At 35.2% G+C, this 20,837-nt stretch overlaps 1 protein-coding gene across 1 annotated transcript in view; it reads right to left on the minus strand.

Annotated features, from left to right (window-relative positions):
* FAR1 (fatty acyl CoA reductase 1) overlaps nt 1–20,837 on the minus strand; it is a 67,389-nt gene that overhangs the window by 21,108 nt on the left and 25,444 nt on the right. Inside the window, exons 2-5 of the mRNA XM_011954249.1 lie at nt 16,831–17,026; nt 11,309–11,484; nt 3,666–3,845; nt 791–968 (exon numbers count right to left, since the gene is read on the minus strand). Coding sequence (XP_011809639.1) covers nt 791–968; nt 3,666–3,845; nt 11,309–11,484; nt 16,831–17,019 — 723 coding nt within the window. The 5' untranslated portion in view covers nt 17,020–17,026. The remainder of the gene's footprint in view (nt 1–790; nt 969–3,665; nt 3,846–11,308; nt 11,485–16,830; nt 17,027–20,837) is intronic.

Consider the following 20,837-nt stretch of genomic DNA (forward strand, 5'->3'; position numbering starts at 1 on the left):
CTTCTAAAAACTAAAAAACATACTAGATTCAGGCCAGACTATTTCTACCAGTCCCAAACAGAAGCAGTCTTCCTCTGGGATCAAAAATGATTGAGGAAAATCATTTTCAAAGGGTTGCCTACTACTCTTCCATTAACTCTCTGCAAAGAGAAATTTATAAAAGACGGTTTATATTGTTAAATACTTTGGCAAAATTAAGCTTGTTCAAGTTTGATTTTATGCTATTTACTAATTCGGTATCCTGAGACTAGGGAAAATGGTAAATCTTCCTCAAAATTATGAATAAAACAAAGAAAAATAGAATAATTGTCAAAGCAACAAGAGATGCTGTCACTTACTACCATTACACAGACCTAGGTTTTGCCTAAATCAATTTACCCAACTGGTTTATATTTCTGCTTTCTCTCATTCCAGGAATTCACAAATACCTTAACACCCTGTACCTTTTTTAGCTTTGTGATCTACAGAGGAAGGGGTCTACCTCTTGGAAGGTCTGCTTCTTTTTGGTACTAAGAAACAAACCAAATCTCCTCTGACTTAAGAAAATGTCACAGCTTCTGATTTAATTTTCAATTAGGATTTTTTAAATGTTGATCTACAGTTCTATACACCCAGCATCACATTATAGAAACGAAAAGTACCAATAAAATTAACTCTATGAACACAAAACAGCTTTGCCATGGTAATTCACCTTTAGTAAATAATACCTGTTCTTAAAGAACTGCCAGCTCTTTTTATACAACTTAAAATTCTCAACTCCAATTATTTATAAAGGTTTCTAACAACTTACTGGAAAAGGTTCTTTCCAACTGGCACCAACAATCGATGGCCTTACAATTGCCACATTTAGTTTTGCTCCTTCTTGTTGTACAACATATTCTGCCAATGCTTTTGTGTATATGTATGTATTAGGTCTGTCTCCTATCAATTTTGGCGTGATATCATTTACTAGGCCATCATCCATCCACCTGGTAAAGAAATTGCATACAAATATATTTCCAGATATTTTACTATAAAATGAAAAGCTACTTAATTGAACTTTGCACATTCAAACATACCTGTTGTTCTGACTCAAATCATTTGACAACTTTTACTGAAAAATGGAACTCAGTCTTATTTTTCTTAAATATCAACTACAGGTCCACAATCCCTTATCAGCAATTTCTGTATCCAAAAAGATCTGAAAACTAAGAGTTCTTTCATAAACCATATGGTGGACAGCAAAATCTGATCTACACTGACTTACGGTCTTCTTTTCGATACAACTTAGTTTAAACGTTCATATATGTATTTGATGAGGGATACTAACCCAGATCAAGTTACAGTTTTTTCTTATTACATAGTACATAAGTTATATTCCCTCTCTAAAGTCCAAATAAATTCCAAAATATATCTGAAACCTTTTAGAAGGTTGCAGATTAGGAAATATAGATGTGTATATAACCACCTAATGAAGTAACATGTTAAATTATATACAGTTATAATTAACATACATTTATAATGAACATAAAAGGCATAAAAGGCCTAGTATTTAAGGTGCAGCACTGCGAATCATATGCTCTAATGAGATTAACAGATACTATGATGAACAATAAAAATAAATTGAACCATGCTATAAAAATTCAATCAGCAACCTACTATGAAGTCAAAAAATTCCTCCAATTCTCTTTGAAGAAACAGTCTACTCTGTTCATCTGTAAAAGGAGGGTGATATGCTAGGTGGTGTCCACGGTTTTTCCTAAACTTCTAATTCTAATATGTTATGTACTTGTTTTCAGTTCTAATATGTTATGTACTTGTTTTCAGTTCTAATATGTTATGTACTTGTTTTCAGTTCTAATACGTTATGTACTTGTTTCTCCTTCTTGTCGCTAATGTTATGTATGCAAGTAGACTCAGTATATTGTCATACTCTAATGATACCCATACTAATTGATAAAAAAGCATAAAATGGAGATTATCAAGATAAAATTTTCTTCTGTATATGGAAGTACTTTTTGTATATGAAAGGAAAAGAACATTAATTAAATTGAAGGGAAATTGCTACCCAACTAAGGAAAAATTCCACCATGGAGACGAGATCTGAAAAATGAAAGGGATAGTTGACACATGGGGAAAAACAAAACCTGCCTAAACTCAGGAGAAACTTTAGCCAGTAAGCCTTATTACTAGAACGAGTTTACAGAACAAACCCATGAGTTATCTTAAAATTATGTTACCTAGATTTCTTTGCAGCAAGGAAAGGAGATACAGCATTAGCTTACAATTTCTTTTTCAGTTTCTCAGATGTTTGTATATATTGTTAGTAAGAGAAAAAGTAAAATGCTTCATTAACTTCCACACTCAACTTTTCCCACAGATATTAAACACTTCTCTGTCTATTGACCTATGAAGAAAATGAAGTAGATATTTGGGACCATCTAAGAAAACGAGTGAGAAAATAGAAATTAGGGAATTACAATGAAAATGTCTTGGTAATTTCTCATACTTATTTTTTTTTTTTACAATCTGTTTCCTCATATTAGCAGGAAAGCCTTAAAGAAAAGACTGTGCTTATTTTAAAGAGAAAGCAGCAGATGTTAACTAAGTAGTCAAAGTGGATAGAATCTCTGGAAAGAAAGGAGACTAAAAGAGACAGGGAAAAAGAAAGGACGAAAAAATTCAAAGATATTATATAAAGATTAACAAATGCGAAAATATGGTGGATACTGGAATGTTTATATAATTGCAGTCTATAAAAGTAAAAAAGATCTCTCTTTTTCTTGGTTGAACCTTGTCTGTTTGATGAGAAAGCCTAAGTTGCAGCAAATGAGAACAAGGTCATGGTATATACTACCTCATTTAATCCCTATCTATCAATACTCACAAATAATTTTCATGTAATAATTGCTGACAAGATCTCAATCCTCAGAAAGATGATAAACAGTAAGACAAAGGGTATGAATTAAAAGACTATGATTCCTCTGATTCTCTAATAATTAAAGGCCCCTCTATAGATATACTCCATGGGCAGGGGGTGGTGAGTGAAATCCTTTAATAAATTAGAGCCCTGCTATTAAACAGGCAGTCATGGGTCTCCACAGGTACTTCTTGGTTGCTAAGATTGACTCCCTAAAAAAGAGAGTACCTACTATCACTAATAAGATGTTCAGGAGGCTTCCTCCAAATATTACCATTATACTTGGTCAAAAGTGAAAACTACACATTGACTTTACTAACATTTATTTAGATATTAATCTATACAATAAAAATACAGGGGATATGCAAAAAAAATTTTAAGAAAAGAGATAATGTGTGTGTTTGTGCACGTGTATATGGGGTGTGGTGACGAGCAGAGGGAGAAGAACTTGAATCCAAAGGTTGTTTTTTTGTTTTTTTTCTGAGACAGAGTCTCGTTGTGTTGCCCAGGCTGGAGTGCAGTGGCACGATCTCGGCTCACTGCAACCTCTGCCTCCCGGATTCAAGCAACTCTCCTGCCTCAGCCTCCTAAGTAGCTGGGACTACAGGCGCCTGCCACCATGCCTGGCTAATTTTTTTTTTATTTTTAATGAGATGGGGTTTCACTATGTTGGCCAGGCTGCTCTTGAACTCCTGACCTCATGATCCGCCCGCCTTGGCCTCTTTTGGGATCAAAGTAAATGTATATAAATTTCAAACAAACATACTCTAAAGAATCAATCAGCTTCTTGGGATCCACAGGTGGTGGATAGACGACTTCATCAATATGCTTTCGATTACAGTAGGCATATGCTGTTGATACATGCATGAACACTTCCAGATTCTTCATTTGTTGTGCAAGGAGAATAAGCTGTCGCGTTGCAATCACATTTAACTGAACAGCATCTCTGTTTAAAAAGAAAAAGTGACAACAGAAAATTGGGAAGCTATGTGATTTATTTTATCTGTTAAAAAAAGATCTCATTTTCATTAGAGAGGTAGAGAAACAGAGACAGAAATTTTTGTTTCTTTACAACTTAGCCTTTAGCTGTGATTGTGTGCATTTTATTTTCATATTAAATATGTTCAATCTATCAGCTGTGTTAAAAAAATTTTTGATTATAAAATAAACTGCATTGTAGCACTTAATAATTAAAGTAGAAATTTAAAAATTATGTAATTGTCCAGGAACAAACAGATAATTTCAGTCTTTAGCTTCTATGCACACATTTTGAAGTCATGCTAGACTTATTTTTAAAAAGTATAATCTTGCATAATATGGATGCGCCACAGGGAGAAAAAAACAGAATGGCTAAGTAATTTTAAAATGTTAAGGTACAGTCACTAATAAGGGTGATACAGCCAGAGAAAACTCAGAAACATTAAATTATATTAACATATAATCAAGAAAGAATATGTGTATTTCCCTCTTTGTAGCAATCAATCCAAACACTTTTCTAAGGCTACCTTATAAAACTCAAAGGGATTATAACAAAACTGGTACATTTGTTACAAGGCATATGCAAAACCCCAAAATAATCTATATATTCCCTTCTTGGAATTTACTTGAAGTAAATAATTCCACAAAAGCAAAAGCATATAAGCAGAAAAGTTATCAATGAAGCATCATGTAATAATAAAAACCTAGAGAGCCCAAATATTCACTATGGAACATGGAATGACTCAATAAAGTAGGTATTTTATCACAATGAAAGAATATAAGTCACTAAAATAATTATGTGAAGTCTATAAAAACATGAAAAATTTGTATGAATACCAAAAAAATACATACAATATGATGTGAAGCAGGATTAAAAACAAGGCTCTGGAATCAGGACTGTGTTCAAATCCTGACTTGGCCTACCTATCAGGACATAAAGTTACTGAAGTACTCAGGCCTCAGTTTTCTTACCTGGAAATGTAACAGTAATGAAACCTACCTACTAAGACTGGTATAAAATTAAACAAATAGCTTGCAAGCATTTAGCAGTACATCTAACATAGTCACCAAACAGGCAGTCAACAAATATTCCTTAAGGTAATGAGATGGCGGATAGATTTGCTTTCTATTAAACTTCTGTTTACAGCTTTTTAAAACTGACCAAGAGATCTATTGTACAACATACAGACTATAGTTAATATCAATGTATTGTTATTTTTAAAAATTACGAAGAAAGTGGATTTTAGGTATTCTCACCACACAAAGTATGAGATAATGAATATGCTAATTAATTAGCTCATTTGACCATTACAATGTATACATATTTCAAAACATGTTGTACACAAAAAATATATACAGCCTTGCTCAACTAAAAAAATAAAAACAAACAAAAGACTTAAATACTCAATACCAGTGAGAAAAATGGCAAAGTAATACACTGTTGTTGATACTATAAACTGACACAAATGATTTGAAGGAAACTAGGACATGTTCAAGTACCAGGAATTACAGAAAAGGTATATTTATTAATCTAGTTAACCTGCTGAAATTAACTCAGAGGAAAAACTTGTTCTAATCCTCATTTTTCAAATAAAAAGAAACTAAAATTCCTTAAAGTTTATTCTAAGTGAATAATACATAAACTGTGATATGTCAACATGATGGAATATCATCAAATCACTAAAATTATAACTACAGAAAAACTTAGAAATACAGAAATTGTTTCTATATTAAGTTTTAAAAGTAAAATTAGAAAGTCTATGTTTATAACAAAGAAAAATAATGTTCAAACACAAAGGAAATTTTTTAAAAAAACAAAAATAGTTTTCAGTACTTTCCAAAATTCTTTTATTTTCAGTATTTAAGAAAAAAATCGAACTATTGTTTTAAAAGGCCAGGATATGTCATAGATAGAATCCAGTCCACTTCACTGTAAAGCAGTGCTTTGATGTCTATCACATTTGCAATACAATGGGGATAGGGAGGGTACTGTTTGGGAGAGGAATACAGAGAATATTCTGTTACAGGTTCCTGAGGACAGGACAACAAGTTCTGGGTCACCAGGAACAAGGAATAACTCCAGAAGAGAAAAAAAGTCCTGTGCCATATTTTCTCTTTTAATTTAATAGTATCTGAGACCCTATGAAAACATACTAGAAATATTTTTTTTTAATGAAATAATTGGGTTGAGCTCTTAAAATCATGGATGCATCTTTTTTTTGTTCTTCCTTATCTCAATTGAGGGAGAAAATCTGTTTAAGTGAAAATCCAACAAGAAAGACATTTCACATAGAAAATACTGTCCACTAGACTATAAGGGAATGCAGTATTTTCTTTTGCATTTGCAAAACAATGGGGGCAGGAAGAGCAATGTTTTGGGAAAAGTGCACAAAGGATATTCTGTTACATGTCCCTGAGGATGGTGACAGAGTTTCTAGGTCACCGAAAATAAGGGATAACTTGAGAGGAACACTTCTGTGCCTTGCCTTTTTCCCTTTGCATCTGTACCTGAGAGCCCAAACCTGAAGCCATCCTGCGCCCACATGAGTAATGTCTAGTATCTCTCTGCCAGGCTAGTTAACCTAACTCTGTTTTACCTCAATCCAATTTCGACTCCATTAACCTTCAGAATGAGACTCTGACATGCTATATCAGAAGTCACTTAGTACTAAACAAAAATAATATTCTCGTTGTTTTGGTCATATGGAGTCATGAAGGTATCTTCAATAAGACAGGCTTTTGGGAGAGGGGTACAAAATGAGAAAGTCTTTGTAATTAGAATCCTTCACTAAATGAAGACATGGAAATCACTTCAAAGAAAAATTTAAGAAGAAAAAAAAGCTCAATGACCTGAAATGCCAATACATTTTCTTGTTCGTCTTTCTTCTACAGGCATCTTAGGTTCTTCAAAGAAATCTATGTTGATAATATTTCTAAAGACCTTAAATCAGGGTTCTCATACTTGGCATAATATATACCTGGCAGTGTATTAAAAATGCAGACTCCTGGACCTCACCATCAGATACTTTTAACACATGAAATGAGGTCTGGAAAACTATTTTAAATAAGTTCTCCAGGCCATTTTGACACAAGTCTCTTTTCCACCCTCCTGCCTTTGAGAAAATATTGTCTAGATGAGATCTCATCACTACTGCCACCATTTTTTAAAAATCTTAATGAAAATACAGACACAGACATTTAGGGAACAATGAGTCAATCTTAGAGTAAGGGGCTCAGTCATCTGTAATTTAAAACATGTCTCCAAAGCTGATTCTGACAGCAATGGTCCTAAAGGGACAAAACAAGTTCCAATACTGACTAAACCACACCTAAGACTCTTGCTAAAAACAAGAACTCTGGAGTATGATTCCAAAATTAAAAAGTCAAACTTTGGCAAGTCTAGGAATATGCATTTTTAACATACTTTCCAGTAATTCTTAAGATTCTTAATACTTTCTAAAGTTTGATAATCAATGACCAACAAACTCAATAGTTTCTTGATCTTTTCTAAGCATCAATCTTAACTTCCATTCCTTTCTGAAAATCTTCCATATTCATACCTTGGGTCTTATCACCCAGAATTCTTCTATTTCTAAAATTTTGTACTATGAATTTTCCCCAAACCACACCATCTGTCCATCTATCTATCTCTCCCTTCAGCCTGGTTTTTGTCCTCACATTCTCCAGTTTCTTGCCTCTCCATTACTGTCAACTCTATTGACCCTGTCTTACTTGCACTTCCTTTACTAGTACCTTCCCTTATACCAGCTAGTACCTTCCCTTATACCAGACCCTACAATGAACTACTTAAGTCACTCCTTTTATTACCTTCACTTCTCCCCTTGCTTTTTTTTTTTTTTTTCTTTGAGATGGAGTTTCGCTTTTGTGGCCCAGGCTGGCAAAGATGTCATCTCGGCTCACTGCAACCTCCACATCCCAGGTTCAAGGGACTGTTCTGCCTCAGCCTCCCAAGTAGCTGAGATTACAGGTGTGCACCACCATGCCCGGCTCATTTTTGTATTATTAGTAGAGACGAATTTTCATCATGTTGGCCAGGCTGGTCTTGAACTCCTGACCTCAGGTGATCCACCTGCCTCAGCCTCCCAAAGTGCTAGGATTACAGGCGTGAGCCACCAGGCCCGACCCTCCCCACACTTTTTGTCAGTATTTCCTTATGAATCCTAAGCCTGATATCTATTTTTCACCTGTCTCAAGATTTAGGAACCACCACATCTGAAAATAAGTGAGCTCTAGCTACCTTCTCTCAACTCTAATAGCATTTCATGTATGTTCCTTAATAAATCCTTATTTTCTATCCTATATTATGGTTATTTTGCATATCCTATCTCCTCTAGATCACATGCACTTTGCAAATAAGATCTGTGGGCAATTTATGTTGGTTTCTCTCCCAAGGTATTGGGCTTAACGTTGTAGTAACGTCTGAAAACTTCCTCCCAACAGTAAAAGCTTCATGCCATTTTTTATTTGTGGGTTAACTTAACAAGTAGTTATGAAGAGTAACTGTTAGTGAAACCCTGTCTCTACAAAAAATACAAAAATTAGCCAGGCATGTTGGCATATTCCTGTAGTAACAGTTACGAGGGAGGCTGAGGTGGGAGGATCACTTGAGCCCAGGAGGTCGAGGCTGCAGTGAGCCGTGATCTTGTCATTGCACTCTCAGCCTGGGCAATAAAGGTGAGACCCTATCTCAAACAAAAACAAAAACAAAAACAAAAACAAACAGTAATTCTTTCATACGAAGTTGTTACATGCCTACCGGGAGTATTAAAGCGTGTCTGACCCAAACCTAACATCCTATTACCACTTGGATGTCAACATACATTAAAATTGCTTCCCAGAAATAATTTCAATGTAATGACAAGGGCTAGATCAATGAACATACATGCCTTGACAAAGGAAGAGAAGAACAATGTAATATGTAAGATGCCTTCTGCTATGGCATCTCTAGTAAAATAAGACAATAATAATGAGAAGGTGTCCTTTTCATTAATGGTAGCCTTGCTTACCCTAGGGGGACAGAAAGAGAGAAAGTTCCCTGAAAGTGCTGTACTTTGATCCTACTTGTAAAGCTTCCCTTTATGAGTTTTACCCTAATCAATGTTTCCTGTTCACTTTTCAAAGCATATAACTTCCCCCGTTAAGTCAATGAGGACTATACCACCATTAGCCAATATCTACATATGCTTTTCATGAAAACATGCTAAGCTTCATAAAGCTGTGTGAACTCTTTCTTTTGTCTATGAAGGAAATAATAAAAGCCAGAACTATGGGAGCAAAAAATCTATTATACTGACCACTTCACACTAATGAATTTTAGGAAAAGATAAAGCACTGAAAATTAGAGATCACATTCTCAATCTTGGAAATGCTAGTTAAAAACAAATAGTTAGACCTATATGCAAAAATATATACACACAAGGAAAATTTTAAATGTAAAAAATAAGGAGTTTTGTTAGTTGATGAGGGTATCAGTCCCTTTAAGATTTCTTATAGGTGTTACTTTTAAAAATAATTTTTAAAAGTCATTTGTATACAGCTTTATTTGAAGATTAATACATGTTCATAGTAGAAAAAATAATATGCAGGTAAGACTAAAAACCTACCTGTAACTGCAACATTCAAAGATAAATGTATTATCAGCAAATATAGAAAGACAGGTACATAAATACATCTACACATATATTTTATGAAAATAAGATCATATTATAGTCCTATCAACATTCTTTTGTCACCTTTGAATCATTAACACATAATGGCTGCACAATATTTTACCTGTCAGCTGCACAGAAAGAGCTAAAAAATAAATAAAGTAACTGCTACATATTCAGATTTCCTGCCATGGTCAGGCAAACAGACATCACTTAAATTTCCTGAAGGAAAAAAAAATAATCTTTTGAGAAATGTTACTTCAGTTTTATAAATCAGGAAGCTGAGGCTTAAGGAAGTTAATAACTTACACAAACTCACCAGTAAATAAATGATATGGTCAAGATTAGAACTAATGTATGTAATTCCAAAGCTCACAGCCCTTCCATTACAATGCTGCCTCAGCTTCCTCAAGCGTACAATGAATTTGCCTATAATATTATAGTAGGTAAGGTGACCATGGAATAAAATAATTAATGAGAAAATACCTTGAAAACCCACAAAGGACTACTGCAGAGATCTAAGGGACTATTACAGTGCCCTCACCTGGAATACAGGCAAAACATACTGTAATGCTTTGGCACTGAACTGTCACCTTATATAATGTTGACTGATGTTTCTACTTCCATATTAGATAAAGACAATATGGGGAATAATATCAAACCTTTTGTAATTATAACTTAATTTTTAATATTTTTTTATTCCTAATTATTTTGTTTGTAGAGACAGGGTCTCATTATGTTGCCAAGGCTGGCTTCAAGTGATCCTCCCACCTCAGCCTCAGAACTCAATTTTTACACTTCTAAAAATGTATTTTATTTTTAAAATTGACATAACTGTACATATCTATAAGATACATAGCGGTGTTTTGATGCATACAACATATAGTAATTAGATCAGGGTGACTGGCACATCTATTATCTCAAACACTTATCATTTCTTTGTTAGAGCATTCAATATCCTCCTTTTAGTTATTTATCTTTAAAACATTTTAAAGAGAACGTTTTACATTTCAAGTAGCTTTGAAACCTATACCAAGTCTATACCATTTTAATTGGCATGAGACTATACAATTAGATTGACATTATAAAAACTGTGTTTTTAGCCACACTGTCAAAAAGAATGCTCTGAATTCAGAACCATTATTTGAAATGCATACTCATTACATTTTTAGGAATAGTGGACATTTAGAGTCTTTTTCTTGCAATAGGCATCGTGAAAGATGTCTAAATTATTTTTAAATTAAATTTATGTCCAACATACCTCGCCCTAGCACTATCACAAAAGTTTGAAAATAAAAAACTTTTTTATTTTAATTTATAAGTGTGTGATTTAAATTTATAAGCAATTTTACCTTATCCTGTAAAACCTGAGCCTAATTTTGTTTATTTTCACAAGGATAGGATGTGAATTAGAAGAATAAAGCTGCTGGGGTTTAGGCTTCTGAAGAAAGAGAAGATAAACACTATTAGTTGTTAAGACTAAGTTTTCTTCTACTCCATTTTTTGCCTATTAGCCCTGTTGCATGTTTAAATTCATGGCAACTTCTTCCAATAAACATGTATTAGTTATCCAAGGTTTTTAAACTGAGAAGAAGAAGAAGAAAATTCTTTTAACACTTGGTAGGGCACTGAAAGCCACTGTTAACATATGGCAAATAGTTTCAAATCACATTCAAAACAACTTGACTAAAAAGCAGAATTAAAATGAGATTTTTTAATAACTATACTGAAGTTCAAATATTATATAATTACCTGTACTTACCTTAAATTTTCATTAAACCTTACTGTAGCTGCACAGTGGAATATAATATTTGTAGAATCTATGATCACCTCTTTATCTTCTTCACTAAGAGACAGTTTAGGTTGGGTGAGTTCGCTGTTGATTGCTATAATTTTCTCTCTAAAATCTGGATTTTCATCTCTCAATCTGTCAAAGAGCTATCAAAGGGGAAAAATATTTTAGGGCAGTATTTTTCCACTTTCTAACACTTATTATCACCATTTTTTCCCACCAAGGATGACTATTTTTTTAGAAACTTAAACTATGCAATTCCTAAAGTTGCTATTCTTAATTGCTATTATTCTGTATAGAAAACACCCTATGAGTCCTACCCAATCATCCCCATTTTGCAGATAAGGAATCTGAGACTCAGAGAGGTTAAGGAGTTTGCTAAGTATATAAAGCTGGTAGTTCAGAGTTGAATTTGAACTCTCCATGCCTTGGCTGATTAGATTGTATCACCCCTCAAAATAGACTTCAGCAATACAGACATCAGGACAATGTTTAAAATGATCATTCAGATTTCTAAAATCTAGATGTTAATTTGTCACTTCACTTCATTTTTATTTTATTCCCTTTTGGTAGATTAGAGAAAAACATGATTTACATTCTACCTAAAATTTTAGAACAAATTTTTAAAAAGGAAAACAAAGTCAACATGTTAAAGGAAAAAGTTGGTAAGCAAATGCAAACTAGAAACTGAACAAACTTTGGAAGTATTACATATACAGGATTTAAGGTGCAAATTCAACATTCTTTAAGTGTACCCAAAGGATAAATTTTGCTAGACAATCAGATCACAAAATGATTACAGTTTAAAGGCATATTCAATTGTGAGTCAAGTTAAACTTTTTATCCCAGATTTGACAGAGGAACACTGATGCTACCTCCAGGTCACTGCTCTAACACATTTGAAGTTCATACTTGCAGTTTAATGGGAGTCTTAACTTAAGGAGAAAGAAAAATAACATGTCAGTGCTCACTTTTACCTTCCTGGATGACTTTAGTATATAACAGTCTTCCCGTTCCTACTGATAGCTTCTACTGCTACTTCCACTGCTAGCACATGACTTGAATATTAATGTGTTCTTATATTAATAAAAACTTACTATTTCATATGAGCCAGGCAGGAACCTTCTAGATTCTAAAGACACAATGAAATGGCCTTTGGTCCAAGTAAATGTACAATTAAAATACAGTGTTCTAATTAATAACAGATAAGTGTTATGGGCCTGCATAGGAGAAACAACTAACCCAGCTTTGAAGGAACACACACAAGCTGGCTTCTCAGAGAAAATGACATTTAACAGAATATGTGTGTGTGTGGTATGTGTGTGAGTTAGGGACAAAAGTGAGGGAGGAAGGCCCTGAAATTGCAAAGTAGAATAATAGTGTTTCCAGGCAGAGGAAGTAGTATGTATAACCCCCTTAGAAATCAGAAGGCATTAACATGCTTGGGAAATTAAAAATAATTCAGTCAACCTAGAACATAGAGTATGCAGGAAAAAGCGGCTAGAGTTGTATGGAGATAAGAAAGGCCAGACAACTGTGTCTTTTAAGCCACGTTAAAAAGATGACTTTTATTTGGGAGTAATGGTGAGCTATTGATAGATTTTTTTTTTTTTTTTTGAGATGGGAGTCTTGCTCTCTTGCCCAGTGCAGTGGTGCGATCTCGGCTCACTGCAAGCTCCACCTTCCAGGTTCACACTATTCTTCTGCCTCAGCCTCCTGAGGAGCTGGGACTACAGGCACTTGCCACCACACCCAGCTAATTTTTCTTTATTTTTAGTAGAGACTGAGTTTCACCATGTTAGACAGGTTGTTATCAATCTCCTGACCTTGTGATCCCCCCCGCCTCGGCCTCCCAAAGTGCTGAGATTACAGGCGTGAGCCACCACGCCTGGCCGCTATTGATAGATTTTAAGCAGAGAGGTGATACAAGCATGTTCATAATTTTTAAAAAATCCTTTGGCAGTAATGAGTTTTAGGACACTCTTGTGGTTACCCATATCAAGATATTTACTGGTCTGAATCAAAATAATGGCAATGAGAGATTCAGGATGGAACATTCAGGATTTTGGCCAATGAGTGGATTTGAGAGATAAGGAATGCAAACTTCATTAGGGTAGGGTCCATATCTATTTTGCTCAGCATACAAGTCCAAGAGAGCAGATCTTGCCTGGCAAGATAAATACTTTAAACATTTGTTAAGTGAATAAATTCAGTAGACTGAGGAACACAGGGAGAGAAAGAAGCACTGTTTTGGAGATACAAATTCAGTCTTGTAACTGTCGAGTGTGAATTGCCTACATGACACCCCAGAAGACAGGTCTAGTAGAGGTGACTGGCTTTGTGGGTCTAAGTTCAGGGAGAGAGCTAGACTATCAATATAGATTTTATTAACCACATACAGGTGGTAACTGAAGCCCGGGGAACAGGAAAGAGTTTATCCAGGTAGCAGCAATAATAACTACCCACGATCCTAACTATATGAAACTAAATCCAAATCTAATTTAAAGAACATCCATTCATCTCACATAAAACAGAGGGAGGCCGAGTAACCATCTCACTGGACCTAGTAAGATATCAAGGCCTAAGCCTGAAACTTGAAGAATATCAATCCTTATGGGGCAAGCAGAGGAAAAGTAACCTAAGGAATGACTTAAAAAGTACTTTTTAACACCCTGAAGTCATATTTCTTCATTCTCCTGATTGCTGATGACCTTTAATTCCCTTTAATATCAGCTATCTATACCACTACCATGAGGACATGATCATGCTGCCCTTCAATTTGCTAGATCTTAAATGTGATATTCTTCCCTTCTTTAGCCAACATCTCTTCACTCAATACCATCTTTTCTGGTGCTTTCAACCCACTAGTACCCAATTAGTTCCTACTATACTAAGTTTATGAATGCCTTTTTAATATCCTTGATTCTCTTTCCTGAATTTACTTCATGATCAACTACTTCATTTTAGTTTTAATTTTTTTGAGACAGGGTCTCACTCATCACCCATGTTGGAGTGCAGTGGCGCAATCTCGGATCACTGCAACCCCTGCCTCCCAGGTTCCAGCGATCCTCCCACCTTAGCCTCCCGAGTAGCTGGCACCACAGGCATGTACCACCTTGCCCAGCTAATTTTTGTATTTTTCAGTAGAGATAGGGTTTCTCCATATTGGCCAGGCTGGTCTCGAACTCCTGGCCTCAAGTGATCCACCAGCCTTGGCCTCTCAAAGTGCTGGGATTATAGGTATGAGCCACTGTGACCAGCCAGTCACAGTGAGCCACTGTGATCAATTATTTTAATTCAATCTTCATCACCCAATGGAGTTTCTGTTACCTGAGATATTCCCATAAGTCAGTGGTTCTCAACCAGGGGTGATTTTGGTACCTAACAGACATTTAGTGATGTCTAAAAACATTTTGGTTGTCATAAGAGGGAGTGAGGCCAGGAATGCTGCTGACAACCCTATAATGCATAGAACAGGCCTCCAGAACAAAGAAATAGCCAGCCCAAAATGTCAATGGTACTGAAGCTGAGAAACCCTACTAGTCCCATATGGTGGTATGTGCTCTTGGAATTATGTTCTTTATTCCTATTTCAAATCAGGTAGACCATACCTAAAATTTCCTACTAACGTTAAGTGCACACTCACTGCTATCTGACATAAAAAAGGCTCATCTTTATGGACTCACCAGCAATGCTATACATAATGGAGAATACATGGCTTTAGGATTAAGTGGTAGGATATGCCAGGAGGTAACTGAAGGCATAAGATAAAATTACATAATTTCATAAAGTATCAAGTTTAGTCAAATATTTGGGGAAAAAACTTTTTTTATATTGAAAATAACAGCTGTATGTTCAGGCTAAACCACTGAAGTTCAATGAAACCTCAGGCTCTAAGTAGAAAATACTACTTTTCTTAGGCTTAGTGTGAAAGAAATTTTAGAAGCACTGCTCTGAAGACCCTGAAGAAGATGCCCAAGTCTTCTTCATGTTTTACTCAGACCCTCAATTCTGGCCAGCACATCAACTTAAATATCTGTTCCTATCTCCTCCTGACACGATTATCACTTCCTCTTCCTTCCCTCTTCCCTCTTAAAAACTGCCTAAAAGGCCAGGAACGTATCTTACTTATCCCTGAATTCAACCCCCTGCAACAAGTCAATAGGCACAATAAATATCATCTAAAAAATAAAAAGTGAGTCAGAACAAATAACCCCTCACAGGGGGGAGAGGAATATTAGGAGAAAAATTAAAACATACCAATTACAAGAGGTTCATAATAAAAATGCCAAGATGAGTAAACAAAGGGCAAAGGGCAGAGACAGCAACAAAACACACACGTAGACATTTTACTTAGAACAAGTCTTGTGGTTTTATAGCCCCACTGATGACTCCTTCCTTGTAGGTTTTATGGGAAGCAAAGGATTCCAGAAGGATTCAGCAAAGAATCAGAGAAAAAAAATGATTAAGGGAGACTAATGTCGACTAATTTGAATAATTTAAAAGTATAATAATAAATTTTAAACTTCTAAGAAAGAATCTTACATCCCATCATTAAAAAATAAAACCAACATAATGAGGAATATCTGTTGCACAGTGTCAAACAAATGCTAATGGGATATGACAATTAATTCCAAAGAACTATCATAAAGGTATATGAAGTTCATTCAAAGTCAAAACTCTAGTTGGTTGCTACGAAGAGGGTTGCTACAGTTTCAGAATTTTTTAAGAGGCCTATAAGAATGTAGATATTCAAATGAGTGTTATTCTAATTATAAAAGAAATGTTCTACTTGAAATTCCTTTTTGAGATATGCCTGCAGTCAGATTCCTTATGTGTACCAAAATTGGGCTTATAGCTTTCCGATTCAACTTATTATTTATTAGTAAATGCCAGATAAATTCATTCATTTTGAGAGAATTCACAAACTTATGATAGTGAAATAATTTTACTCCAGCTCATTTCCATTTTTTCTTACAATATTTTTCCCAAGGCTCAAAATGTTTGACATATTCTTATATTCTATATGGCCCCTCTGTCATCCATCAAGTGGGAATATGTGACTTCTCTACCTCCTAATACTGTTGTGGGGGAGTAAGTGGTGTTTATAAATTTTATCAAAGCACAGTGTCTCACAGAGTAGTAGGTAGTCTCACCACCTAATTACTATTATTATCAAAAGACTATTTAAATTACTTAGTAGTTACAAACAACCTGCCTCAAATGTTCTAAAAACATACTTTAAATACCTACCATAAAGGTAATTTAGAGCTTGTTATACAATTTTGCCAGTCACAGAGGAAAACTTTTTTCTCCTTGTGATTCACAAGTCATATCCAGTTTTTTGCCATCCTGTAGGAACTTACTAAATTTTTTTTTACCAATTTTTTCAGAATACAGAAGAAATATACTAAGCTACTGACAGTTACAATAATTACACACACAAGCACACACTTTTTTCTCCGTTCCAAGTGCTCATTTTCCATACTTACCTTGCCACTAAGGACTTCTTCCACTCGCTCTTGTGGTGTCTGTCCAGCTTTCTGCCTCACCAAAACATATACTGAATTCACCTTAGGACAAGACCTCAGCAACTTTTCCAGAAGCACCTTCCCTAGAAAACCAGTAGCTCCTGTGAGGAGGACATTCTTGCCTTCATAGTACTCTGGGATTGAAACCATTTTGATCCTAAGAAAAACATGGCAAATAAGCATTAGCTTAAGGATTCACCATCATTTTTACATACTAAAAATCTCTTGGTATTCAAATAAGTATTTTTAAAAGCAGGCAAAAGTCAAAATAGAACATTAACAAGAGAGGACTCTAACCTCTAGTTCAATATAGTAAAGTGGAAAGAAGAATGAGAACTATAGCTTATTTTAACCCTGTGTTTTACCTTTGGATCACCTCAGACAAGTAGTCACTCACCTTCCCTGGACCTGAGTTTCTTTGGTACAATTTGTACTAAAGGACGTGTAAAAATTCCTTCCAGCAGTAAGAACCCAAATCTTCATTCAATCTCAGTTACACCCTAAACACAAATGAATGGTGTTTCTCTGACTCCAAAGGGATTTATAACACCAAATACAGGTCAGCAGCAAGACTCAATTACCTAGCTTGTGTAACACTGGAGGTGTCATATTCGCCTATCAACACCAACTGAAACAAGAAGAGGTAACACCAAGCCCTTTCTACTACGTGTCTCTTAGTGACAGTATATCCAAAAAGTGCTTAAATCTCCCTTTTTAAAAAGTTAGAGTAAGAAATATATGAGCTGACTTATCTTCCCTATCCAAATTCCACTGAAACAGCAGAAAAGATATATTAAGAAAACAAACAACCATAATGAAAGGAAAAATAAAAACAAGGTGAAGAATTCATGCATTATGTCACTACAAAAAGCTCTATTCCATTATAAATACAAATAGATAACCACAGATCACCAGATATTTAAAAAAAAAAAACCTACAAAATAAAGAAAGACCAAAATGAAAAGCAATAGAACTACAAAGGAAACTAAGGTAAGGAAAAATGTTAAGAAAATTTAAATTCCTATATTCTCCAAGTTGTTCACAAGACTGCTGCATCCATAATTACTAAAAAAGGAAACAAATAATATGAAAGCACTTAGAAATTGGAAATTCAGGTGTAAGTACAAAATCCAATAAATAAATAGACTATTAAAATTAATAGCCCTCAAGTGAATTTAAGAAGGTCACCAGATTACAAGGTTTATATGGAGAAAAAATGTATTTCTATGTACCAACAATAGTGAAAAATTTTAAACTCAAAATTATACCACTTAAAACACTACAAAACACCAACATTACAGAAAAAAGTAAGTGTTGGTGAAGACGTACAAAAATCAGATCAATCATACACTGTTGGTGGGACTGTAAAATGGCTCAGCTCCTGTGGAAAAACGTTTGGCAGTTCCTTAAAAAGTTAGACAGAATTATAGTATGATCCAGCAATTCCACTCCTAGGTAAACATACCAAAAAATTGAAAACAGTACTCAAACAAGTTGACACAGGTTTGTAAGGTTAATTATCCCCTATCTGAAATGCTTTGGACCAGAAATATTTCATAGTTCAGATTTTTTTCAAATTTGGAATATTTGCACTATGCTTACTGGTTGAACATCCCCAGTATCTGAACATCTGAACATCTGAAATCTGGAAGCATTTCCTTTGAGCATCATGTTGGTGCTTAAAAGTTTTTCTTTTTGGAGAAAGAGTCTCACTTTGTCGCCCAGGCTAGAGTGCAGTGACACGATCTCAGCTCACTGCAACCTCTACCTCCTGGGTTCAAGTGAGTCTCCTGCCTCAGCCTCCAAGTAGCTGTGACTACAGGTGCCCGCCACCATGTCCAGCTAATTTTTGTATTTTTCAGTAGAGATGGGGTTTCTCCATGTTGGCCAGGCTGATCTTGAACTCCTGACCTCAAGTAATCCACCCACTTTGGCCTCCCAAAGTGCTAGGATTACTGGCATGAGCCACTGCACCCAGCCAAAAGTTTTGAATTTTGGAGTATTCTGAATTTCAGTTTTTTTGGATTAGGGACACTCAATCTACAGCAGCATTGCTCACAATAGACAAATGGCACAAATAACCCACATGTCAATCAGCAAATGAATAAACAAGTTGTGGTATACACATACAACAGAATACTACTGAGCCATAAAAGAGAACAAAGTTCTGATACTTACTACAGTATGGATGAACCTCAAAAACATATCAAGTGAAAGAAGTTGGACACTAAAGGTCACATATTGTATGATTCCTTTCATATGAAATATCCAAAACAGATAAACCTACAGAGACAGAATGCAAATTGGTAGTTGCCTGTGCCTGTGGCATATGGGAATAGAGAGTATAGAGAAACTGCTAAAGGAGTTTTACTTTCAAATGATGAAATATTTTGGAATTAGATAGAGGTGGCAGTTGCACAACACTGAATGTACTAAATGCCACAGAATTGTTCACTTTAATGGTGCTATGATTTGAATGTGTCCCCTCCAAAATTCAGTTTTTGCCAATGTGATACTATTAAGAGGAGGGTTAAGAGGTGATAAGGGCAGGAGGGCTCCTTCCTCATCAGTGGGATTAAGGGCCTCATAAAAGTGGCTTCACTCAACACTGGGGTAGTTTGCTCTCCTGCTTTTCTTTCTGCCTTCTGCCAGGTGAGGACACAACGTTCCTTCCCCCTGGAGGGTTCAACAACAACATGCCATCTTAGAAGCAGGCAGCAGCTCTCATCAGATAACCAAAACAACTGGTACATTTTGATCTTGAACTCCCCAGCCACCAGAATGGTGAGAAATAAATTTCTGTTCTTTATAGATTACCCAGTCTAAGATATTTTGTTACAGCAGCACCAAACAGATGAAGACAAATGGTTATTTTATATTATATGAATCTCATATCAATAAACTATTTTTTAAAAAACCATCAAGAATTGGAAAGGGATAGAAAAGATTATGTAAGACCTCTATTCTAAAACCTACTAAATACTGACAGAAATTAAACAGTACCTAAATAAGCGGAGACATATACTATATTCCTAGATTGGAAGACTGAAGATGTCAATTTACCATCCTTAGAGTCAATATAATCCCAATCAAAATCTATGCTGTTTTTTTTAATATGGAAACTGAGATTTGAAAATGTTTATGGAAATAAAAAGGGCCAAGATTAGCCAAGACAAACATAAAGAACAAAGATGGAGAACTTACATTACCACATATTGAGATGTATTATAAAGCCACAGAAAAGTGGTATTGGGACAAGAAGAGAATGGTGCAGAGTCGATTATCCATATAGAAAAAATGAAATTTTGACCTCTATCTCACACTATACACAGAAATTCAGATAAACTGGAGATCTAAATGTGAAACATAAAACAATTACGTTTCCACAAGATTACAGAGGACCATTTCCATGACTTTCATGTAGTCATTTCTTAAACAGAACATAAAAAGGAAAATATTGCTAAACTGTACAAAACTAAAATTACATTTATACCAAGACATTAACAATAAACAGAAAAGGCAAACCAGAGTAAAAGATATTTGTAATCTATATATAATGAAAACATTAATATCCAGAATACATAAATATGTAAATTCCAAATCAATAAGAGATAAACCAATAGAAAAATGGGCAAGGTTTGAACAAACAAGGAAGAGTATACAAATGGGCATTACAAAAGAGGATCGGGCCAGGAGCAGTGGCTCACACCTGTAATCCCAGTACTTCAGGAGGTCGCCGGTCAGGAGTTCAGAGACCAGCCTGGACAACATGGTGAAACTCCCTCTCTACTACAAATACAAAAATTAGCTGGGGGTGGTGGCACACGCCTTTAATCCCAGCTACTTGGGAGGCTGAGGCAGGAGAATTGCTTGAGCCCGGGAGACAGACGTTGCAGTGAGCCAAGATCGTGCCACTGCACTCCTGCCTGGCGGACAGAGCAAGACTCTGTCTCAAAAAAAAAAAAAAA

Source organism: Colobus angolensis, unplaced genomic scaffold (genome assembly GCF_000951035.1).
Source record: "Colobus angolensis palliatus isolate OR3802 unplaced genomic scaffold, Cang.pa_1.0 Scaffold380, whole genome shotgun sequence".
In the NCBI taxonomy this organism is placed as follows: Eukaryota; Metazoa; Chordata; class Mammalia; order Primates; family Cercopithecidae; genus Colobus; species Colobus angolensis.